Source organism: Pseudophryne corroboree, chromosome 9 (assembly GCF_028390025.1).
Source record: "Pseudophryne corroboree isolate aPseCor3 chromosome 9, aPseCor3.hap2, whole genome shotgun sequence".
Classification (NCBI taxonomy): domain Eukaryota; kingdom Metazoa; phylum Chordata; class Amphibia; order Anura; family Myobatrachidae; genus Pseudophryne; species Pseudophryne corroboree.
In genome coordinates, this window is record NC_086452.1 from 467,267,462 (window position 1) to 467,294,311 (window position 26,850).

Sequence of the window (26,850 nt, forward strand, 5' to 3'; positions counted from 1 at the left end):
AAGTGGAGACTTTACTTCGAGGTCTACCGGTTCTGATTCAGTCAGACATCATCACAGCAGTGGCTCATGTAAACCGCCAAGGCGGCACAAGGAGCAGAGTGGCAATGGCAGAAGCCTCAAAGATTCTTCGATGGGCGGAGAGTCATGTAAGCGCTCTGACAGCAGTCTTCATTCCGGAAGTGGACAATTGGGAAGCAGACTTCCTAAGCAGACACGATCTGCATCCAGGAGAGTGGGGACTTCATCAGGAAGTCTTCGCAGAGATTGCAAGTCAGTGGGGACTGCCTCAAATAGACATGATGGCTTCACGCCTCAACAAGAAACTTCCGAGATATTGCGCCAGGTCAAGGGACCCTCAGGCGGTTGCAGTAGACGCACTGGTGACACCGTGGGTGTTTGTCGGTCAATGTGTTCCCTCCTCTTCCTCTCATCTCAAAGATACTGAGAATCATAAGACGAAGGGGGATTCAGACAATTCTCATTGTTCCAGATTGGCCTCGAAGGGCCTGGTATCCGGATCTGCAGGAAATGCTCACAGAAGATCCGTGGCCTCTTCCTCTCAGGGAAGACCTGTTACAACAAGGGCCCTGTCTGTTCCAGGACTTACCGCGACTGCGTTTGACGGCATGGCGGTTGAACGCAGGATCCTAGCGGAGAAGGGCATTCCAGATGAGGTCATTCCTACTCTGATAAAGGCTAGGAAGGAGGTGACGTCGAAACATTATCACCGTATCTGGAGGAAGTATGTGTCTTGGTGCGAAGCCAAGACTGCTCCTCCGGAAGAATTCCATCTGGGCCGTTTTCTCCACTTCCTGCAAACTTGAGTGAATTTGGGCCTAAAGTTAGGCTCCATTAAGGTTCAGATTTCGGCCCTATCCATTTTCTTTCAAAAGGAATTGGCTTCTCTTCCAGAAGTCCAGACTTTCGTGAAGGGGGTGCTGCATAGCCAGCCTCCTTTTGTGCCTCCAGTGGCACCATGGGACCTTAACGTGGTGTTACGGTTCCTAAACTCTCACTGGTTTGAACCTCTTCAAACAGTTGAATTGAAGTATCTCACTTGGAAGGTGGTCATGTTATTGGCCTTGGCTTCGGCGCGGCAAGTGTCGGAGTTGGCGGCTTTGTCTCACAAAAGCCCTTATCTGATTTTCCATGTGGATAGAGCTGAGTTGCGGACTCGTCCTCAATTTTTGCCTAAGGTGGTTTCTTCTTTGCATATGAACCAACCTATTGTGGTGCCTGTGGCTACAAGGGACGTGGAGGATTCAGAGTCCCTGGATGTGGTCAGGGCATTGAAAATTTATGTGGCCAGGACGGCTCGGGTTAGGAAAACAGAGGCCCTGTTTTTCCTGTATGCAGCCAACAAAGTTTGCGCTCCTGCTTCTAAGCAGACTATTGCTCGCTGGATCTGTAACACGATTCAGTAGGCTCATTCTACGGCTGTCTTGCCGTTACCGAATTCGGTTAAGGCCCATTCCACTAGGAAGGTGGGCTCTTCTTGGGCGGCTGCCCGAGGAGTCTCGGCATTACAACTTTGCCGAGCGGCGACTTGGTCAGGTTCAAACACTTTTGCAAAATTCTACAAGTTTGATACCTTGGCTGAGGAGGACCTCATGTTTGCTCATTCGGTGCTGCAGAGTCGTCCGCATTCTCCCGCCCGTTTTGGAGCTTTGGTATAATCCCCATGGTCCTTAGAGAGTCCCCAGCATCCTCTAGGACGTAAGAGAAAATAAGATTTTCTCTAACGTCCTAGTGGATGCTGGGACTCCGTCAGGACCATGGGGGATTGCGGGCTCCGCAGGAGACAGGGCACATCTAAATAAAGCTTTTAGGATCACATGGTGCGTACTGGCTCCTCCCCCTATGACCCTCCTCCAAGCCTCAGTTAGGTTTTTGTGCCCGTCCGAGAAGGGTGCAATCTAGGTGGCTCTCCTAAAGAGCTGCTTAGAAAAAGTTTTTTTTAGGTTTAAATCTCAGTGAATCCTGCTGGCAACAGGATCACTGCATCGAGGGACTTAGGGGAGAGATTTCCAACTCACCTGCGTGCAGGATGGATTGGAGTCTTAGGCTACTGGACACTTAGCTCCAGAGGGAGTCGGAACACAGGTCCTCCTGGGGTTCGTCCCGGAGCCGCGCCGCCGATCCCCCTTACAGACGCTGAAGACGGAGGTCCGGAAAGCAGGCGGCAGAAGACTCCTCAGTCTTCATGAAGGTAGCGCACAGCACTGCAGCTGTGCGCCATTGTTGCTACACGTCTCACTGATTCAGTCACGGAGGGTGCAGGGCGCTGCTGGGGGCGCCCTGGGCAGCAATATTAAATACCTTTAGTGGCAAAATAAATACATCACATATAGCCATTAAGGCTATATGTATGTATTTAACCCAGGCCAGTTTTCTTAAAACCCGGGAGAAAAGCCCGCCGAAAAAGGGGCGGAGCTTATTCTCCTCAGCACTCAGCGCCATTTTCCTGCTCAGCTCCGCTGGTGAGGAAGGCTCCCAGGACTCTCCCCTGCACTGCACTACAGAAACAGGGTAACAAAGAGAAGGGGGGCATAATTTGGCGATATTGATATATTAAAAGCGCTTATATCAAAAACAACACCTTCTAGGGTTGTTTATATACATTTATAGCGTTTTTGGTGTGTGCTGGCAAACTCTCCCTCTGTCTCCCCAAAGGGCTAAGAGGGTCCTGTCTTCGATTAGAGCATTCCCTGTGTGGCTGCTGTGTGTCGGTACGTGTGTGTCGACATGTATGAGGACGATGTTGGTGTGGAGGCAGAGCAATTGCCGGTAATGGTGATGTCACCCCCTAGGGAGTCGACACCGGAATGGATGGCTTTAGTTATGGAATTACGTGATAATGTTAGCACATTACAAAAGTCAGTTGACGAAATGAGACGGCCGGAAAACCAGTTAGTACCGGCTCAGGCGTCTCAGACACCGTCAGGGGCTGTAAAACGTCCCTTACCTCAGTCAGTCGACACGGGTACCGACACAGATGAATCTAGTGTCGACGGTGAAGAAACAAACGTATTTTCCAATAGGGCCACACGTTATATGATCACGGCAATGAAGGAGGCTTTGCAGATCTCTGATACTGCTGGTACCTCAAAAAGGGGTATTATGTGGGGGGTGAAAAAACTACCTGTAGCTTTTCCAGACTCAGAGGAATTGAATGACGTGTGTGACGAAGCGTGGGTTAACCCAGATAGAAAACTGCTAATTTCCAAGAAGTTATTGGCATTATACCCTTTCCCACCAGAGGTTAGGGCGCGCTGGGAAACACCCCCTAGGGTGGATAAGGCGCTCACACGTTTATCAAAGCAAGTGGCGTTGCCGTCTCCTGATACGGCCGCCCTCAAGGATCCAGCAGATAGGAGGCTGGAAACTACACTGAAGAGTATATACACACATACTGGTGTTATACTGCGACCGGCAGTAGCCTCAGCCTGGATGTGCAGTGCTGGGGTAGTGTGGTTGGATTCTCTGACTGAAAATATTGATACCCTGGATAGGGACAGTATTTTATTGACTCTAGAGCAATTAAAGGATGCTTTTCTTTATATGCGAGATGCTCAGAGGGATATTTGTACTCTAGCATCAAGAGTAAGCGCGATGTCCATATCTGCCAGAAGAAGTTTATGGACGCGACAGTGGTCAGGTGATGCGGATTCCAAAAGGCATATGGAAGTATTGCCATATAAAGGAGAGGAATTATTTGGGGTCGGTCTTTCGGACCTGGTGGCCACGGCAACTGCCGGCAAATCCACTTTTTTACCTCAGACCCCCTCCCAACAGAAAAAGACACCGTCTTTTCAGCCGCAGTCCTTTCGCTCCTATAAAAACAAGCGACCAAAAGGACAGTCTTATCTGCCGCGAGGCAGAGGAAAGGGTAAGAGAGGGCAGCAAGCAGCCCCTGCCCAGGACCAGAAGCCCGCCCCGGGTTCTACAAAGCCATCAGCATGACGCTGGGGCTTTACAAGCGGACTCAGGAGCGGTGGGGGGTCGACTCAAGATTTTCAGCAATCAGTGGGCTCGCTCACAAGTGGACCCGTGGATCCTGCAGATAATATCTCAGGGTTACATGTTGGAGTTCGAAAGGTCTCCCCCTCGCCGGTTCCTAAAGTCTGCTTTACCAACGTCTCCCTCAGAAAGGACGTCGGTTTTGGAAGCCATTCACAAGCTGTATTCTCAGCAGGTGATAGTCAAGGTACCCCTCCTACAACAGGGAAAGGGGTATTATTCCACACTATTTGTGGTACCGAAGCCGGACGGTTCGGTAAGACCTATTCTAAACCTGAAATCCTTGAACCTGTACATACAGAAATTCAAGTTCAAGATGGAGTCACTCAGAGCAGTGATAGCGAATCTGGAAGAAGGGGACTTCATGGTGTCCCTGGACATAAAAGATGCTTATCTGCATGTCCCAATTTACCCCTCACACCAAGGGTATCTCAGGTTCGTGATACAAGACTGTCATTATCAGTTTCAAACGCTGCCGTTTGGTTTGTCCACGGCCCCTCGGGTCTTTACCAAGGTAATGACCGAAATGATGGTTCTTCTACGAAGAAAAGGCGTATTAATTATCCCTTACTTGGACGATCTCCTGATAAGGGCAAAGTCCAGAGAACAGCTGGAAGTCGGTGTAGCACTAACCCAGGTAGTGCTTCAGCAACACGGGTGGATTCTGAATCTTCCAAAATCTCAATTGACCCCGACAACTCGTCTGCTGTTCCTGGGAATGATTCTGGACACGGTTCAGAAAAAGGTGTTTCTCCCGGAGGAGAAAGCAAGGGAGTTATCCGAACTTGTCAGGAACCTCCTAAAACCAGGAACTGTGTCAGTACATCAATGCACAAGAGTCCTGGGAAAGATGGTGGCTTCTTACGAAGCGATTCCATTCGGCAGATTCCATGCACGGACATTTCAGTGGGATCTGCTGGACAAATGGTCCGGATCGCATCTGCACATGCATCAGCGGATAACACTGTCACCAAGAACAAGGTTGTCTCTCCTGTGGTGGTTGCAGAGTGCCCATCTGTTAGAGGGCCGCAGATTCGGCATACAGGACTGGGTCCTGGTGACTACGGATGCCAGCCTACGAGGCTGGGGAGCAGTCACACAGGGAAGAAACTTCCAGGGCGTGTGGTCAAACCTGGAGACGTCCCTTCACATAAATATACTGGAGCTAAGAGCGATCTACAATGCTCTAAGCCTGGCAAAATCGCTGCTTCAGGGTCAGCCGGTGTTGATCCAGTCGGACAACATCACGGCAGTCGCCCACGTAAACCGACAAGGCGGCACGAGAAGCAGAAGAGCAATGACAGAAGCTGCAAGGATTCTGCGCTGGGCGGAGAATCATGTCATAGCACTGTCAGCAGTGTTCATCCCGGGAGTGGACAACTGGGAAGCAGACTTCCTCAGCAGACACGACCTTCACCCGGGAGAGTGGGGACTTCATCCAGAAGTCTTCCACATGATTGTGAACCGTTGGGAAAGACCAAAGGTGGACATGATGGCGTCTCGCCTCAACAAAAAATTGGACAGATATTGCGCCAGGTCAAGAGACCCTCAGGCAATAGCTGTGGACGCTCTGGTAACACCGTGGGTGTACCAGTCAGTGTATGTGTTCCCTCCTCTGCCTCTCATACCAAAGGTACTGAGAATTATACGGAAAAGAGGAGTAAGAACAATACTGGTGGCTCCGGACTGGCCAAGAAGAACTTGGTATCCGGAACTTCAAGAGATGCTCACGGAGGATCCATGGCCTCTACCTCTAAGAAGGGATCTGCTTCAGCAGGGACCTTGTATGTTCCAAGACTTACCGCGTCTGCGTTTGACGGCATGGCGGTTGAACGCCGGATTCTAAAAGAAAAGGGCATTCCAGAGGAAGTTATTCCTACCTTGATTAAGGCTAGAAAGGAAGTGACTGTACAACATTATCACCGCATTTGGCGAAAATATGTTGCGTGGTGTGAGGCCAAGAAGGCTCCAACGGAAGAATTTCAATTGGGTCGATTCTTACATTTCCTGCAAGCAGGATTGTCTATGGGCCTAAAATTGGGGTCCATTAAAGTTCAAATTTCGGCCTTATCAATCTTCTTCCAGAAGGAATTGGCATCAGTGCCTGAAGTACAAACTTTTGTCAAAGGTGTACTACATATACAACCCCCAATAGTGCCTCCAGTGGCACCGTGGGATTTGAACGTAGTCTTGAATTTTCTCAAATCTCATTGGTTTGAGCCTCTAAAATCGGTAGATTTAAAATACCTTACATGGAAGGTAACCATGCTATTGGCCCTGGCTTCAGCCAGGAGAGTTTCAGAGTTGGCGGCTTTATCATACAAAAGCCCATATCTGATTTTCCATTCGGACAGGGCAGAACTGCGGACACGTCCTCATTTTCTCCCTAAGGTGGTTTCGGCTTTTCACTTGAACCAGCCTATTGTGGTGCCTGCGGCTACTAGCGACTTGGAGGACTCCAAGTTACTGGACGTTGTCAGAGCATTAAAAATTATATATTTCAAGGACAGCTGGAGTCAGAAAATCTGACTCGTTGTTTATATTGTATGCACCCAACAAGATGGGTGCTCCTGCGTCTAAACAGACGATTGCACGTTGGATCTGTAGCACAATCCAACTTGCACATTCTGTGGCAGGCCTGCCACAGCCTAAATCTGTAAAGGCCCACTCCACAAGGAAAGTGGGCTCATCTTGGGCGGCTGCCCGAGGGGTCTCGGCATTACAACTTTGCCGAGCAGCTACGTGGTCAGGGGAGAACACGTTTGTAAAATTTTACAAATTTGATACTCTGGCTAAGGAGGACCTGGAGTTCTCTCATTCGGTGCTGCAGAGTCATCCGCACTCTCCCGCCTGTTTGGGAGCTTTGGTATAATCCCCATGGTCCTGACGGAGTCCCAGCATCCACTAGGACGTTAGAGAAAATAAGAATTTACTTACCGATAATTCTATTTCTCATAGTCCGTAGTGGATGCTGGGCGCCCATCCCAAGTGCGGATTGTCTGCAATACTTGTACATAGTTATTGTTACAAAGATCGGGTTATTACTATTGTTGTGAGCCATCTTTTCAGAGGCTACTTCGTTTTTTGTTATCATACTGTTAACTGGATTCAGATCACAAGTTGTACGGTGTGATTGGTGTGGCTGGTATGAGTCTTACCCGGGATTCAAGATCCTTCCTTATTGTGTACGCTCGTCCGGGCACAGTACCTAACTGAGGCTTGGAGGAGGGTCATAGGGGGAGGAGCCAGTACGCACCATGTGATCCTAAAAGCTTTATTTAGATGTGCCCTGTCTCCTGCGGAGCCCGCAATCCCCCATGGTCCTGACGGAGTCCCAGCATCCACTACGGACTATGAGAAATAGAATTATCGGTAAGTAAATTCTTATTTTAAACCTACCGGTAAATCTTTTTCTCCTATTCCGTAGAGGATGCTGGGCGCCCGTCCCAGTGCGGACAACATCCTGCAAGATTTGTATATACAGGTTGAGTATCCCTTATCCAAAATGCTTGGGACCGGAGGTATTTTGGATATCGGATTTTTCCGTATTTTGGAATAATTGCATACCATAATGAGATATCATGGTAATGGGACCTAAATATAAGCACAGAATGCATTTATGTTACATATACACCTTATACACACAGCCTGAATGTAATTTTAGCCAATATTTTTTGTAACTTTGTGCATTAAACAAAGTGTGTGTACATTCACAAAATTCATTTATGTTTCATATACACCTTATACACACAGCCTGAAGGTCATTTAATACAATATTTTTAATAACTGTGTGTATTAAACAAAGTTTGTGTACATTGAGCCATCAAAAAACAAAGGTTTCACTATCTCACTCTCACTCAAAAAAGTCCGTATTTCGGAATATTCCGTATTTCGGAATATTTGGATAAGGGATACTCAACCTGTAGTTGTTGCTTACATAAGGGTTATGTTTCAGTTTGGATCAGTCTTGGACTGATACCGTTTTGTTTCATACTGTTGACTGGTTCGTATATCCCATGTTATACGGTGTGAATGGTGTGGCTGGTATGAATCTTGCACTTGGATTTCCAAAATCCTTTCCTCGTACTGTACGTCTCCACTGGGCACAGTTTCTCTAACTGAGGTCTGGAGGAGGGGCATAGAGGGAGGAGCCAGTGCACACCCATACCTAAAGTTCTTTTTTAGTGCCCATGTCTTTTGCGGAGCCCGTCTGTTCCCCATGGTCCTTACGGAGTCCCCAGCATCCTCTACGGACTAGGAGAAAAAGATTTACCGGTAGGTTTAAAATCTTATTTTTTTTTTAAACACCGGTTCAACCATCGATGGCTGGTATATCGGTCAGTCGATGATTGGTACATTGGGACTTTGCATTTTCCACAGGTGCTTCCCTCTGCAGCTGCCAGGTATACACATAGAGAAGGTAAGAGCGGCTTCTTTTACATTTCCCCAGTGACTGCTAATGTCTGCAGCCACAGGGTGGTGAGTTCCACCTGTCTGCCTGATCAGCAGCGATTGGCACTGGGGGAGGGAACCAGGAAGCAGAGGTGCCTGGGAGATCCCTGCGAGAGTGGCTGCAGCTGGAAGATTACCTTCCAGCAGCTGCCTAGTGGGTGTTTCTGACTGATTGCATCAGATGCCACCACCCCAGACAAGTGGCATTTCACATCTTATTATCCCTCAATTTCTACAAAAGTAGGTGGCCCTTTCTACCCATACGCTAGTATGGGGACCTTAATTCATCAAGCTCCGAAAATACTAAATTTTTAGGAGCTTGACAGCAACTTCAAAAAGGAGTCCCAATTTCCAAAGAGGGATCCGAAACCACAGGAGGTTGCGCATGCGTGAACCCAAGGTCACACATGCACCATAGCGCTGCAGAGCTAAACCTGGCAAGTTTTACTGCTGCTAAAGTAGCGGTGATGGGGATCTCGGAGACAAGTTTATCTTCAGATCAGATGTCTCCACACCGTCACAATGTTGAATTGGTCCGGTAATTTTGTATCCACCTCTATTACTCGCAGTGAGTTGGATACTTAATTACCGGTGGTCACCCATGTACCGGAAGAATAAAACATTCTCTGCACAAAAACATCATCCCACTGCACTCAGCATTAATGGGCACCAATCAGAAATAGAAAAACTATAAAGTAACAGTGCCCCCAGTCCAGGAAATATATAATAACACCTATATATACATTAGGTGTGGTATGGAGGGTCGACAGTGTCTAGGTTGACTACTATTGGTCGGCAGGGTCTGTAGGTCGACGTGGTCTAGGTCAACAGATCAAAAGGTTGACATGCGTTTTTTTAGGTGGTGTTTTTTTTTTTTTTTTGGTGTCGTTTTCTCCGTACAGTGACTGGGAACCCCAATTAGTGCACCGCGTCCCCTCGCATGGCTCGCGTTCGGGCAAGGTTACTATTTCCAATCGTAGTCCACGTGGATCGTTAAGTATGAAAAAGTTCAAAAAATGAAAATAAATATGAAAAACTCATGTTGACCTGTTGACCTCGTTACTGTCGACCAATAGTGTTCAACCTAGACACTGTCAACATAGACACTGTCGACTTAGAGACCGGATACCATATGCATGCATTTCCTCAGGACAGATCCATATAGAGGCAGTTTCAGAAACGGGCGCGGATGATGGAAAACGCAGATTTCCTCTAGAGGAGTGACATCCAAGTATAACACCACAGTCTCTACACAGCAGGCGGCGTGGCACAGACCGACCAGAGCCCAGCGTGGTGCTCCGGAAGTGGGCAGGGTGCATTCTCTCTGTTGCAAAACGTGCAGGGAGCTGCGCCCATCTGGAAGGAACTAGCGGTGACACTACAGTGCTGTCACTATTGTTATATTGCTACAGCTGCCGTCGTTGCAGTATTTAGCCCACTTAACCTATAAGCAGATGATGATCACAGGCTCTCTGTGAAGTACATGAGGGTAACGTGTGGCTGTCCGTTATGTGCGTCTGTAGAACGTAGATTAGGAGATGGAAAAGGTGTCTGTACGGTGGTCGCTGTGTGCTCTGCCCCTGACATGTCAACAGTCAGGCAATATACTTATTACGTGACTTGTCTTTATTTCAGAAAAGGAGAATCCACGGTGTTTAAAGCCCATACCGCCACGGTGCGCAGCGTCAGTTTCTCCGGCGACGGACAGTCTCTGGTCACTGCCTCTGATGACAAAACGGTGAAAGTGTGGACAGTTCACAGGCAGAAGTTCCTCTTCTCCCTGAACCAGCACATAAACTGGGTGCGCTGTGCCAAGTAAGTGCCGAATATATCGCTGCTTTATAAATATCTGATAGTTTACGCTATTTGTGTACTTGTCTTACAGCTGCTCCTTGTATATTATATTCTATGTAATAATTCTACTTAGGCATGCACAGTGGGAGCATGTCTGACTTGAGGGCCCTACACACTGGGCGATGTTATCGATGGTCGATTTTTCACCAAAGATTTAAAGCCTACACACTGAACGATATGAGAGTAAAGACCTCTATATCGTCCAAATTGACTGGTATGTTTAAACGATGATCGTTCAACGATGAACGATTGTGTGCACACGCATTGTTCGTCGTTGAAGCATCCACACTGACAGATATGAACGACATTGTATATTTATTATTATTATTATTATTTATTGAGTTTCTTATATAGCGCAGCATATTCTGTTGCACTTTACAATTATAACAACTGTAATAGGACAAAACTGGGTAAAAACAGACAGACATAGTGGTAGGAAGGCCCTGCTCGCAAGCTTACAATCTATAGGGAAATAGGCATTGATACACAAGGATAGATGCTACCTATTGCATAATGGTCCACCAGATTGCTAGATTCTTAATGGGTTGTATGATATGATCACCCCGCAATGTTGGCTAAGTGTTAGGAGGGTGTGAGACTAAAGAAAGACAAGATATGTGGTGATATGTGTACGGTACAGAGAGGATGTAATTATATAGGGAAGCACTGAAGGTTATGCGGGTGGGTCTGGAATTTGATAGGCTTGTCTGAAGAGGTGAGTTTTCAGGGAGCGTTTAAAGGTTTGGAGACTAGAGGTGAGTCTTACTGTGCATGGGAGGGCATTCCACAGAGTGAGTGAAGCCCAGGTAAAGGGGGTAATTCTGAGTTGATCGCAGCAGCAAGTTTGTTAGCAATTGGGCAAAACCATGTGCACTGTAGGGGAAGCAGATAAAACATTTGCCGAGAGAGTTAGATTTGGGTGAGTTATTTAGTTTCTGTGCAGGGTAAATACTGGCTGCTTTATTTTTACACTGCAATTTAGATTTCAGTTTGAACACACCACACCCAAATCTAACTCTCTCTGCACATGTTATATCTGCCCCCCCTGCAGTGCACATGGTTTTGCCCAACTGCTAAAATATTTGCTGCGATCAACTCAGAATTAGGCCCAACGTCCTGTAATTTTGAGTGTGAACAAGTAATGCGTGTGGATGAGAGATGCAGATCTTGTGCAGAGCGGAGAGGTCGGGTAGGGAGATATACATAGGGAGTATATATTGACCAGTGTGTAGGGTCCTTTGGGGAAGCCTCACACCCAGGACATCTGTAATGATTTTCACCCATTAAATGTCCAGGCGTGAGTAACACAAGTCTCACAAGCGGTAGTGAAATAAGTTGTATGAAAGGCCTGAGATTGCCCTGTTACGATTAGGATCATGTATATGAAATCAGAGAACTTGGGTCTCTAATAGAGAGAGAGAGACAAACTTTGTTCTCAAATTGTAATGGAACAAGTAGTCCCAGCCTCAATCTATTAGTGCATGCTGGCATTTGTATTTCAACTTTAGGTGGGTAGTCACGGGTGGCAGATACCTGTTCTGCATATTGTCCAGGCACTATCGGAAATTATGTTGCTTCAGCATATTTAACATTTGACCCCCTGTGATTTCAGATTTTCCCCCGATGGAAGACTTATTGTGTCCGCCAGCGACGACAAAACCATCAAACTGTGGGATAAGACCAGCAGAGAGTGTATCCATTCATTCTGTGAACACGGCGGGTGAGTCCTACAGATAGGAGACTGTCGTGGGTAGCTAGTTGTTCCTAAGCTACATTTCCTGGGATGGTTTCGCAGCGGGGGTTCTGAAGCCCATGCTGCTCTAGGTTGGTCTTCCAGGTGCATCCATGAAAGTTGTTTTATTGTTCTGTCCCTTTAATCCGATTTGTGTGTTTTATGTGTTAGGTTTGTGAACTTCGTGGACTTTCACCCCAGCGGGACTTGCATAGCTGCCGCAGCTACTGATAACACGGTGAAGGTCTGGGACATTCGCATGAACAAACTCATCCAACACTACCAAGGTATTCTGACACGGCTTGCCCTGTGTGTCCCACCTGCTGGAATTACACATGGAAAATGTCTCGCACTGTATCAAGGACTCCTCCGAGGTCTCTGCCATTATATTATACGCTGTGTGCGATAGCACTGTATTTTACGTTACCGTGCAGCGTGTAATAATCAGGCAGAGGCAGCCGGGTGGCACCTTAGATGGCAATTGTCCATCATTTCATTGTTGGGTAGTGGAAGCCCTATGTATGCCCTGGTATCTAGGATCCGGCACTGAATGGGGTGGTTTGTAAGGAGTGGGCGCAATGATTTGTATAATGGATTTGTACAGTATGACTCACTGTAAAGACTAGAGAGTGAAAATATTTTCTCCTGCAGGGTTCACAGTTTATCCACAGGATAACATTGGGATATGAGGTAGCGTCAGCGGAATGGCACCAATCGATCAAAAGCTTTTGACCTCCCAGAATGCAATGGGCCAGTCCCCCTATATCCTCGCCTCCTGGCTCAGGCAATTCAGTTTTTTGTTTGGTGCGGCAGGAGCCGGATCACAGTCATAAAGCTGCTGGTTTTTCGCAGCCATAAGCTTTGTATTATTTTATTTTAATAGCCTTTATTCTTTTTGAGTGATCTTTCTAAAAAGCATCGTATACGCATCTTAGAGCAGCTCCAACAACCCATAGAGATCAGAAGGGGACACTTCAGAGGATGAGGATGGTTCCTCGCATTACAGAGACGAGGAAGAAGGTCCCAGCTCAGTAGATGTACCTGAGCTAATTAATGCTATGAAAGCCATTCTATCTTTAGAGGAGGCGGCAGCAACCTGTGTTAAAATCCAAGGCACCTGTGTTTTAAACGTCCCAAAATTAGTCAGAGCAGCTGACGGAAATCATGCAAGAGGCTTGGGTTACACCCAGTAAGAAAAACAACAAAGTTACCGCATACGGGTCAAGGACAAAGGATCCCTAAGCAACCTTCATGAATGCTCTCAAAGTGAGATGGGACTTTCGTCTAGCCTATGTGTTTCCACCGATCGCCCTGGTGCCCAGGGTGATGTGAAAAGGCAAACAGGGAAAGGGCGCCGTGATACTAATAGCTCCTGCTTGGCCTAGAAGACATTGGTACACAGATCTGCAGAGACTGTCAGTGGATACTCCGTTCCTACTCCCTCAACGTCCAGATTTACGGTCGCGGGGTCCTTGTTATTACAAGAACCTGGATCGGCTGTCTTTGACGGCGTGGCTCTTGAGACTTCCATCCTGAAGGCAAGAGTATTCTCACAACAGGTAATTCAAACAATGCTCGGAGCAAGGAAACCTTCCTCAGCTCGCATTTATTACTGAATATGGCATGCTTACATTCAGTGGTGCAGTGACTGGAAGCTTGACCCTAGGGTTTTCAGAGTCCTAGCATTCCTTCAGGCAGGAATGGATAAAGGTCTACGGGTGGCTTCCTTGAGAGTTCAGGTGTCAGCATTGACTGTATGGTTTCAAAAGAAAATTGCTAACCTAGAGGATGTTCGCACTTTTTTCCAAGTAGTGCTGCACATTCAACCTCCTTTTGTTCCTCCTACAGCTCCTTTGTATCTAAATATAGTCCTAAAGGCGCTTCAAGTTGCCCCATTTGAACCATTGAATCAAGTGGATCTTAAATGGTTGACAGCTAAGGTTCTCTTTCTACTGGCTATTGCTTCAGCCAGAATAGTCTCAGATTTCGGGGTGTTATTATGTCATCCTCCTTTTTTCTGATTTTTTTTTTTTCATCCAGATAGAGCAGTTCTCAGAACCAGATCTGGATATCTTCCTAAGGTGGTCTCAGAGTTCCACCTTAATGAAGAAATTGTAGTCCCGGCTTTCTAAAGGCCGGACCTTTCTGTGGGAGATGCATCATTTGACGTAGTCTGTGCTTTAAGGTTCTATGTGGATCATACCAGTGCCATCAGAAAGACAGACACTCTCTCTTAGTTTTCTACGGATTTCACAAGAGAGGATGGCCTGCTGACAAGCAGACAGTGGCGAGGTGGCTTCAGATTACTATTTCAGAAGCATACTCTCAAGCTGATCTCCCTGTTCCGGCTAATGCAGCGGTGGCCAACCCGCGGCTCTCGAGCCGCTTGCGGCTCTTTCATCTGCCGCATGCGGCTCGGTCAGCTCCTGGCCACCGCTGCTCCGAGCCCGAGACACACTCACGCCTCTCCGGCGGCGGTGTCTCTCTTCATACGGCGCCGGCCCGTGAGCCAATCAGCGCTCGCGGATTGGCAGCTAAGGCTTCGCTCCTGATTGGCTGCCGGACCGCGAGCTTTGATTGGCTCACGGATCGGCGCCTAATTCAGGAGAGACCGCCGCCGCCGGAGAGTGAGCAGAGCACTGAGCAGCAGCAGCGCGGTGTGCGGGGCGCGGGGGCTGGTGAGCACTGTGGGGACGTGCATCTGCACTGGGGGCAAAGCAGGAACTGTGGGGTCATGTGTATCTGCACTGGGGGCAAAGCAGGCAATGTGGGGACATGTGTATCTGGCACTGTGGGGGCATATCTGGCACTGTGGAGACATATGTATCAGCACTGGGGGCTTATCTGGCACTGGGGCATATCTGGCACTGGGGGTACGTGTAGCTGGCACTGGGGGCATAGCTGGCACTGGGGGGACATGTGTATCTGGCACTGGGGGCATAGCTGGCACTGGGGGGACGTGTATCTGGCACTGTGGGGACCTGTAGCTGGCACTGGGGGCATAGCTGGCACTGTGGGGACATATGTATCTGCACTGGGGGCTTATCTGGCACTGGGGGCATATCTGGCACTGTGGGGACATGTGTATCTGCACTGGGGGCTTATCTGGCACTGTGGGGACATGTGTATCTGCACTGGGGGCTTATCTGGCACTGTGGGGACATGTGTATCTGCACTGGGGGCTTATCTGGCACTGGGGGGACATGTGTATCTGCACTGGGGACATATCTGGCACTGTGGGGACGTGTAGCTGGCACTGGGGACATAGCTGGCACTGTGGGGACATAGCTGGCACTGTGGGGACATATGTATCTGGCACTGGGGGCTTATCTGGCACTGTGGGGACATGTGTATCTGGCACTGGGGGCATAGCTGGCACTGGGGGACGTGTATCTGGCACTGGGGGCATATCTGGCACTGGGGCATAGCCGGCACTGTGGGGACATGTGTATCTGCACTGGGGGCTTATCTGGCACTGTGGGGATGTGTAGCTGGCACTGGGGGCATAGCTGGCACTGTGGGGACGTGTATCTGCACTGGGGGCTTATCTGGCACTGGGGCATAGCTGGCACTGTGGGGACATGTGTATCTGCACTGGGGGCTTATATGGCACTGTGGGGACATGTGTAGCTGGCACTGGGGGCATAGCTGGCACTGTGGGGACATGTGTATCTGGCACTGGGGGTGTATCTGGCACTGTGGGGACATGTGTATCTGGCACTGGGGGTGTATCTGGCACTGTGGGGACATGTGTATCTGCACTGGGGGTGTATCTGGCACTGGGGGGACATGTGTATCTGCACTGGGGGTGTATCTGGCACTGGGGGGACATGTGTATCTGCACTGGGGGCTTATCTGGCACTGGGGCATAGCTGGCACTGTGGGGACATGTGTATCTGCACTGGGGGCTTATCTGGCACTGTGGGGACATGTGTATCAGCACTGGGGACATATCTGGCACTGTGGGGACATGTGTAGCTGGCACTGGGGGCATAGCTGGCACTGTGGGGACATGTGTATCTGCACTGGGGACATATCTGGCACTGGGGGGACGTGTAGCTGGCACTGGGGGCATAGCTGGCACTGTGGGGACATGTGTATTTGGCACTGTGGGGGCATGTGTAGCTGGCATTGGGGGCATCACTGGCACTGTGGGGACATATGTATCGGCACTGGGGGCTTATCTGGCACTGGGGGGACATGTGTATCTGCACTGGGGGCATATCTGGCACTGTGGGGGCATGTGTAGCTGGCATTGGGGGCATCACTGGCACTGTGGGGACATGTGTATCGGCACTGTGGCATATCTGTCACTGGGGGGACATGTGTATCTGCACTAGGGGTATATCAGGCACTGTGGGGACATGTGTATCTGCACTAGGGGTATATCAGGCACTGTGGGGACATGTGTATCTGCACTGGGGGCATATCTGTCGCTGTGGGGACATGTGTATCTGCACTGGGGGTGTATCTGGCACTGTGGGGACATGTGTATCTGGCACTGGGGGTGTATCTGGCACTGTGGGGACATGTGTATCTGCACTGGGGGTGTATCTGGCACTGGGGGGACATGTGTATCTGGCACTGGGGGTATATCTGGCACTGGGGGGACATGTGTATCTGCACTGGGGGTATATCTGGCACTGGGGGGACATGTGTATCTGCACTGGGGGCATATCTGGCGCTGTGGGGACATATGTATCGGCACTGGGGGCTTATCTGGCACTGTGGGGACATGTGTATCTGGCACTGGGGGCATATCTGGCGCTGTGGGGACATATGTATCGGCACTGGGGGCTTATCTGGCACTGTGGGGACATGTGTATCTGCACTGGGGGCAAAGCAGGCAATGTGGGGACATGTGTATCTGGCACTGTGGGGGCATATCTGGCACTGTGGAGACATATGTATCAGCACTGGGGGCTTATCTGGCACTGGGGCATATCTGGCACTGGGGGTACGTGTAGCTGGCACTGGGGGCATAGCTGGCACTGGGGGGACATGTGTATCTGGCACTGGGGGCATAGCTGGCACTGGGGGGACATGTGTATCTGGCACTGGGGGCATATCTGGCACTGTGGGGACGTGTAGCTGGCACTGGGGGCATAGCTGGCACTGTGGGGACATATGTATCTGCACTGGGGGCATATCTGGCACTGTGGGGACATGTGTATCTGCACTGGGGGTCTATCTGGCACTGTGGGGACATGTGTATCTGTACTGGGGGCTTATCTGGCACTGTGGGGACATGTGTATCTGCACTGGGGGCTTATCTGGCACTGTGGGGACATGTGTATCTGCACTGGGGGCTTATCTGGCACTGGGGGGACATGTGTATCTGCACTGGGGACATATCTGGCACTGTGGGGACGTGTAGCTGGCACTGGGGACATAGCTGGCACTGTGGGGACATAGCTGGCACTGTGGGGACATATGTATCTGCACTGGGGGCTTATCTGGCACTGGGGGCATATCTGGCACTGTGGGGACATGTGTATCTGCACTGGGGGCTTATCTTGCACTGTGGGGACATGTGTATCTGCACTGGGGGCTTATCTGGCACTGTGGGGACATGTGTATCTGGCACTGGGGGCATAGCTGGCACTGGGGGACATGTGTATCTGGCACTGGGGGCATATCTGGCACTGGGGCATAGCTGGCACTGTGGGGACATGTGTATCTGCACTGGGGGCATAGCTGGCACTGTGAGGACATGTGTATCTGGCACTGGGGGCATATCTGGCACTGGGGCATAGCCGGCACTGTGGGGACATGTGTATCTGCACTGGGGGCTTATCTGGCACTGTGGGGATGTGTAGCTGGCACTGGGGATGTGTAGCTGGCACTGTGGGGACGTGTATCTGCACTGGAGGCTTATCTGGCACTGGGGCATAGCTGGCACTGTGGGGACATGTGTATCTGCACTGGGGGCTTATCTGGCACTGTGGGGACGTGTAGCTGGCACTGGGGGCATAGCTGGCACTGTGGGGACGTGTATCTGCACTGGGGCTTATCTGGCACTGGGGCATAGCTGGCACTGTGGGGACATGTGTATCTGCACTGGGGGCTTATCTGGCACTGTGGGGACATGTGTATCAGCACTGGGGACATATCTGGCACTGTGGGGACATATGTATCGGCACTGGGGGCTTATCTGGCACTGGGGGGACATGTGTAGCTGGCACTGGGGGCTTATCTGGCACTGGGGGGACATGTGTAGCTGGCACTGGGGGCATAGCTGGCACTGTGGGGACATGTGTATCTGCACTGGGGACATATCTGGCACTGGGGGGACGTGTAGCTGGCACTGGGGGCATAGCTGGCACTGTGGGGACATGTGTATTTGGCACTGTGGGGGCATGTGTAGCTGGCATTGGGGGCATCACTGGCACTGTGGGGACATATGTATCGGCACTGGGGGCTTATCTGGCACTGGGGGGACATGTGTATCTGCACTGGGGGCATATCTGGCACTGTGGGGACTAATATGTATCGGCACTGGGGGCTTATCTGGCACTGGGGGAACATGTGTATCTGCACTGGGGGCATATCTGGCACTGTGGGGGCATGTGTAGCTGGCATTGGGGGCATCACTGGCACTGTGGGGACATGTGTATCGGCACTGTGGCATATCTGGCACTGTGGGGACATATGTATCTGCACTGGGGGCTTATCTGGCACTGTGGGGACATGTGTATCTGGCACTGGGGGCATATCTGGCACTGTGGGGACATATGTATCGGCACTGGGGGTATATCTGGCACTGTGGGGACATATGTATCGGCACTGGGGGGCTTATCTGGCACTGTGGGGACATGTGTATCTGGCACTGGGGACATATCTGGCGCTGTGGGGACATGTGTATCTGGCACTGGGGGCATATCTGGCACTGTGGGGACATGTGTATCTGCACTGGGGGTATATCTGCACTGGGGGGACAATGTGCATCTGCACTGGGGACATATCTGGCGCTGTGGGGACATGTGTATCTGCACTAGGGGTATATCAGGCACTGTGGGGACATGTGTATCTGCACTGGGGGCATATCTGGCACTGTGGGGATATGTGTATCTGCACTGGGGGTGTATCTGGCACTGTGGGGGCATGTGTATCTGCACTGGGGGCATATCTGTCGCTGTGGGGACATGTGTATCTGCACTGGGGGCATATCTGTCGCTGTGGGGACATGTGTATCTGCACTGGGGGTATATCTGGCACTGTGGGGATATGTGTATCTGGCACTGGGGGTGTATCTGGCACTGTGGGGACATGTGTATCTGGCACTGGGGGTGTATCTGGCACTGTGGGGACATGTGTATCTGCATTGGGGGGACATGTGTATCTGCACTGGGGGTGTATCTGCATTGGGGGGACATGTGTATCTGCACTGGGGGTGTATCTGGCACTGGGGGGACATGTGTATCTGCACTGGGGGTATATCTGGCACTGGGGGGACATGTGTATCTGCACTGGGGGTATATCTGGCACTGTGGGGACATGTGTATCTGCACTGGGGGCATATCTGGCACTGGGGGGACATCTGGCACTGGGGGGACATGTGTATCTGCACTAGGGGTATATCTGACACTGGGGGGACATGTGTATCTGGCACTGGGGGGACGTGTATCTGCACTGGGGGCTTATCTGGCACTGGGGCATAGCTGGCACTGTGGGGATATGTGTATCTGCACTGGGGGCATATCTGGCACTGTGGGGACATGTGTATCTGGCACTGGGGGCATATCTGGCGCTGTGGGGACATATGTATCGGCACTGGGGGCTTATCTGGCACTGTGGGGACATGTGTATCTGGCACTGGGGGCATATCTGGCACTGTGGGGACATGTGTATATGCACTGGGGGCATATCTGGCACTGTGGGGACATGTGTATCTGGCACTGGGGGCATATCTGGCGCTGTGGGGACATGTGTATTTGGCACTGGGGGCATATCTGGCACTGTGGGGACATGTGTATCTGCACTGGGGGCATATCTGGCACTGTGGGGACATGTGTATCTGGCACTGGGGGCATATCTGGCGCTGTGGGGACATGTGTATCTGCACTGGGGGTATATCTGGCACTGTGGGGACGTGTATCTGCACTGGGGGCATATCTGGCACTGTGGGGACATGTGTATCTGCACTGGGGGTATATCTGGCACTGTGGGGACATGTGTATCTTCACTGGGGGTATATCTGGCACTGGGGGGACATGTGTATCTGCACTGGGGGAATATCTGGCACTGTGGGGACATGTGTATCTGCACTGGGGGCATATCTGACACTGGGGGGACATGTGTATCTGCACTGGGGGTGTATCTGGCACTGTGGGGACTTGTGTATCTGCACTGGGGGTGTATCTGGCACTGTGGGGACTTGTGTATCTGCACTGGGGGCATATCTGACACTGGGGGGACATGTGTATCTGCACTGGGGGTGTATCTGGCACTGTGGGGACATGTGTATCTGCACTGGGGGTATATCTGGCACTGTGGGGACATGTGTATCTGCACTGGGGACATATCTGGCACTGGGGGGACATGTGTATCTGGCACTGGGGGCATATCTGGCACTGTGGGGACATGTGTATCAGCACTGGGGGCATATCTGGCACTGGGGGGACATGTGTATCTGCACTGGGGGCATATCTGGCACTGGGGGGACATGTGTATCTGCACTGGGGGCATATCTGGCACTGGGGGGACATGTGTATCTGCACTGGGGGCATATCTAGCACTGGGGGGACATGTGTATCTGCACTGGGGGTATATCTGGCACTGGGGGGACATGTGTATCTGCACTGGGGGAATATCTGGCACTGTGGGGACATGTGTATCTGCACTGGGGGCATATCTGACACTGGGGGGACATGTGTATCTGCACTGGGGGTGTATCTGGCACTGTGGGGACTTGTGTATCTGCACTGGGGGTGTATCTGGCACTGTGGGGACTTGTGTATCTGCACTGGGGGCATATCTGACACTGGGGGGACATGTGTATCTGCACTGGGGGTGTATCTGGCACTGTGGGGACATGTGTATCTGCACTGGGGGTATATCTGGCACTGTGGGGACATGTGTATCTGCACTGGGGACATATCTGGCACTGGGGGGACATGTGTATCTGGCACTGGGGGCATATCTGGCACTGTGGGGACATGTGTATCAGCACTGGGGGCATATCTGGCACTGGGGGGGCATATCTGGCACTGGGGATGTGTAGCTGGCACTGGGGCCATAGCAGGCACTGTGGGGACATGTGTATCTAGCACTGGGGGCATATCTGGCACTGTGGGGACATGTGTATCTGCACTGGGGACATATATGTATCTGGCACTGTGGAGGCACCCATTTTTTGGTGTTTTTATATGTACTGTACTGGGGCATTATATGTATGTATGAAAGGTGTGCGCACACAAATGGGGTGTGGCTTTGTGACAACTATGCCACACTGTCTTCCATTAACACATTCATTAGACATTATGCCATGGATACCTTTGCCTCTCATGACGCTGCATTCGGGCCAAGGATTCTCCTGTCCAATCATGAGCGTCCCCTCCACTAATGTTGCTTTTGGACATCCCAATTTTATCCTGTGGATAAACTGTGGACCCTGCAGAAGAAATATGTAGTTATGGTAGACTTACCGTCAATAACTCTTATTTCTCTGAAGTCCACAGTATCCATAGGGATCCCACCCCGACACACCTGATTTGAGGATACTTATACTTAAACACTTCCATACAAGAAGTAAGATGTTAGTATGTATGTTCTTCTCGCCTGATTACGGCTCTCTGTGATGCTCCTTCCTTGAGCTTTGGAAAATAACGGATTTGCCTGAGCCAGGAGGCGGGGATATAGGAGACTAGCCCGTTGCATTCTGGGAGGCCGAAAGCTTTATACCGATTGGTGCCATTCCGCTGACGCTACCTCATATCCCTATGAGCCCTAGGTATGACCTGGTATCTAGGATCCGGCACTGAATGGGGTAGTTTGTAAGGAGTGGGCGCAATGATTTGTATAATGGATTTGTACAGTATAATGACTCGCTGTAAAGACTAGAGGGTGAAAATTTACTTTTAGATGGAGAGCCCCCTTTATGTTTTTCTGTCGTTCTCTTTCGTAGTGTAAAATGTACGTATCTGGGGGTATTCTTAGCTGGAAGTGTTCTAACCAAATGGAAAACTTATGAAGAGATGACCAATTTATTCACATAACTTGTAGCGATCACTAAGCCATTCACTGCACTCTCATTGTCCCATAATCATTAATTCTACTGATATCGGGCCTGGTTTAGAGGTTCATGTTCCTGCAACTATCAGCGGTCGCCGGCTGCATCTTTATGCAAATGGTGCTATAAAGCCCTCCCCTGGTGTATACCTGTGCGTATGACTGTGCCGGGACTGAGACGCCCACTGTGAGCATCAGTAGACACTGTAATACCACTGTAAGCCCTCCCCTGGTGTATACCTGTGCGTATGACTGTGCCGGGACTGAGACGCCCACTGTGAGCATCAGTAGACACTGTAATACCACTGTAAGCCCTCCCCTGGTGTACACCTGTACGTATGACTGTGCCAGGACTGAGACGCCCACTGTGAGCATTAGTAGACACTGTAATACCGCTGTAAACCCTCCCCTGGTGTACACCTGTGCGTATGACTGTGCCAGGACGGAAACGCCCACTGTGAGCATCAGTAGACGTTGTAATACCACTGTAAGCCCTCCCCTGGTGTACACCTGTGCGTATGACTGTGCCAGGACTGCGATGCCCACTGTGAGCATCAGTAGACACTGTAATACCACTGTAAGACCTCCCCTGGTGTACACCTGTGCGTATGACTGTGCCAGGACTGAGACGCCCACTGTGAGCATCAGTAGACACTGTAATAGCACTGTAAGCCCTCCCCTGGTGTACACCTGTGCGTATGACTGTGCCAGGACTGCAACGCCCACTGTGAGCATCAGTAGACACTGTAATACCACTGTAAGCCCTCCCCTGGTGTACACCTGTGCATATGACTGTGCCAGGACTGCGACGCCCACTGTGAGCATCAGTAGACGTTGTAATACCAGTATATGCCCTCCTCTGGTGTACACCTGTGCGTATGACTGTGCCAGGACTGCGACGCCCACTGTGAGCATCAGTAGACACTGTAATAGCACTGTAAGCCCTCCCCTGGTGTACACCTGTGCGTATGACTGTGCCAGGACTGCGATGCCTACTGTGAGCATCAGTAGACACTGTAATACCACTGTAAGCCCTCCCCTGGTGTACACCTGTGCGTATGACTGTGCCAGGACTGAGACGCCCACTGTGAGCATCAGTAGACACTGTAATACCACTGTAAGCCCTCCCCTGGTGTACACCTGTGCATATGACTGTGCCAGGACTGCAACGCCCACTGTGAGCATCAGTAGACACTGTAATACCACTGTAAGCCCTCCCCTGGTGTACACCTGTGCGTATGACTGTGCCAGGACTGCGACGCCCACTGTGAGCATCAGTAGACGTTGTAATACCAGTATATGCCCTCCCCTGGTGTACACCTGTGCGTATGACTGTGCCAGGACTGCGACGCCCACTGTGAGCATCAGTAGACACTGTAATACCACTGTAAGCCCTCCCCTGGTGTATACCTGTGCATATGACTGTGCCAGGACTGCAACGCCCACTGTGAGCATCAGTAGACACTGTAATACCACTGTAAGCCCTCCCCTGGTGTATACCTGTGCATATGACTGTGCCAGGACTGCAACGCCCACTGTGAGCATCAGTAGACACTGTAATACCACTGTAAGCCCTCCCCTGGTGTATACCTGTGCGTATGACTGTGCCAGGACTGCAACGCCCACTGTGAGCATCAGTAGACACTGTAATACCAGTATATGCCCTCCTCTGCGGTACACCTGTGCGTATGACTGTGCCAGGACTGCAACGACCACTGTGAGCATCAGTAGACATTGTAATACCACTGTAAGCCCTCCCCTGGTGTATACCTGTGCATATGACTGTGCCAGGACTGCGACGCCCACTGTGAGCATCAGTAGACACTGTAATAGCACTGTAAGCCCTCCCCTGGTGTACACCTGTGCGTATGACTGTGCCAGGACTGCGATGCCTACTGTGAGCATCAGTAGACACTGTAATACCACTGTAAGCCCTCCCCTGGTGTACACCTGTGCGTATGACTGTGCCAGGACTGAGACGCCCACTGTGAGCATCAGTAGACACTGTAATACCACTGTAAGCCCTCCCCTGGTGTACACCTGTGCATATGACTGTGCCAGGACTGCAACGCCCACTGTGAGCATCAGTAGACACTGTAATACCACTGTAAGCCCTCCCCTGGTGTACACCTGTGCGTATGACTGTGCCAGGACTGCGACGCCCACTGTGAGCATCAGTAGACGTTGTAATACCAGTATATGCCCTCCCCTGGTGTACACCTGTGCGTATGACTGTGCCAGGACTGCGACGCCCACTGTGAGCATCAGTAGACACTGTAATACCACTGTAAGCCCTCCCCTGGTGTATACCTGTGCATATGACTGTGCCAGGACTGCAACGCCCACTGTGAGCATCAGTAGACACTGTAATACCACTGTAAGCCCTCCCCTGGTGTATACCTGTGCATATGACTGTGCCAGGACTGCAACGCCCACTGTGAGCATCAGTAGACACTATAATACCACTGTAAGCCCTCCCCTGGTGTATACCTGTGCGTATGACTGTGCCAGGACTGCAACGCCCACTGTGAGCATCAGTAGACACTGTAATACCAGTATATGCCCTCCTCTGGGGTACACCTGTGCGTATGACTGTGCCAGGACTGCAACGCCCACTGTGAGCATCAGTAGACATTGTAATACCACTGTAAGCCCTCCCCTGGTGTATACCTGTGCATATGACTGTGCCAGGACTGCGACGCCCACTGTGAGCATCAGTAGACACTGTAATACCACTGTAAGCCCTCCCCTGGTGTACACCTGTGCATATGACTGTGCCAGGACTGCAACGCCCACTGTGAGCATCAGTAGACACTGTAATACAAGTATATGCCCTCCCCTGGTGTACACCTGTGCATATGACTGTGCCAGGACTGCGACGCCCACTGTGAGCATCAGTAGACACTGTAATACCACTGTAAGCCCTCCCCTGGTGTACACCTGTGCATATGACTGTGCCAGGACTGCGACGCCCACTGTGAGCATCAGTAGACACTGTAATACCACTGTAAGCCCTCCCCTGGTGTACACCTGTGCATATGACTGTGCCAGGACTGCGACGCCCACTGTGAGCATCAGTAGACACTGTAATACCACTGTAAGCCCTCCCCTGGTGTACACCTGTGCATATGACTGTGCCTGGACTGCAACGCCCACTGTGAGCATCAGTAGACACTGTAATACCAGTATATGCCCTCCTCTGGTGTACACCTGTGCGTATGACTGTGCCAGGACTGAGACGCCCACTGTGAGCATCAGTAGACACTGTAATACCACTGTAAGCCCTCCCCTGGTGTACACCTGTGCATATGACTGTGCCAGGACTGCAACGCCCACTGTGAGCATCAGTAGACACTGTAATACCACTGTAAGCCCTCCCCTGGTGTACACCTGTGCATATGACTGTGCCAGGACTGCAACGCCCACTGTGAGCATCAGTAGACACTGTAATACCAGTATATGCCCTCCTCTGGTGTACACCTGTGCGTATGACTGTGCCAGGACTGAGACGCCCACTGTGAGCATCAGTAGACACTGTAATACCACTGTAAGCCCTCCCCTGGTGTACACCTGTGCATATGACTGTGCCAGGACTGCGACGCCCACTGTGAGCATCAGTAGACACTGTAATACCACTGTAAGCCCTCCCCTGGTGTACACCTGTGCATATGACTGTGCCTGGACTGCAACACCCACTGTGAGCATCAGTAGACACTGTAATACCAGTATATGCCCTCCTCTGGTGTACACCTGTGCGTATGACTGTGCCAGGACTGAGACGCCCACTGTGAGCATCAGTAGACGTTGTAATACCACTGTAAGCCCTCCCCTGGTGTACACCTGTGCATATGACTGTGCCAGGACTGCAACGCCCACTGTGAGCATCAGTAGACACTGTAATACCAGTATATGCCCTCCTCTGGTGTACACCTGTGCGTATGACTGTGCCAGGACTGCGACGCCCACTGTGAGCATCAGTAGACACTGTAATACCACTGTAAGCCCTCCCCTGGTGTACACCTGTGCATATGACTGTGCCTGGACTGCAACGCCCACTGTGAGCATCAGTAGACACTGTAATACCAGTATATGCCCTCCTCTGGTGTACACCTGTGCGTATGACTGTGCCAGGACTGAGACGCCCACTGTGAGCATCAGTAGACACTGTAATAGTCTGATGCATCTTTAGACCGGCTACACATCGATCTGCAGGGCGACGGGACCCTGCACCGGCAAGTGCCTACACACTTGCCAATGCAGGGGGATGATGGAGTGTGCTATGCTTCTTTCGCTAGTGATGTCTTCTGGTTGCCAGGGCTGGGCATCCAGCTAATGTGTTGTTCCGATTTGGCTGGAAATAGCGTTTCAGGCCGAGATCGCTCTAGTGTGAACCCAGCCTCAGACTCCTCCATAGGAATTTCCGCCAGCCCTATTGCAGGTGCAGATTATCCGTCTGAGTATGGCGTCCTATGTGACTAAGCGTCTGTGTACACAAACACTTCAATGATGCGCCTGCGACACCTATAGGATGGACCGTGCGCATGAATAGCCATCGCCCAGGA

The 26,850-nt window shown here is 50.8% G+C and overlaps 1 protein-coding gene across 1 annotated transcript in view; it reads left to right on the forward strand.

Annotated features, from left to right (window-relative positions):
• Positions 1-26,850, forward strand: part of POC1A (POC1 centriolar protein A) — a 78,471-nt gene that overhangs the window by 25,862 nt on the left and 25,759 nt on the right. The window contains exons 4-6 of the mRNA XM_063941321.1: positions 10,108-10,287; positions 11,939-12,046; positions 12,230-12,345. Of these exons, the coding sequence (XP_063797391.1) occupies positions 10,108-10,287; positions 11,939-12,046; positions 12,230-12,345 (404 nt within the window). The remainder of the gene's footprint in view (positions 1-10,107; positions 10,288-11,938; positions 12,047-12,229; positions 12,346-26,850) is intronic.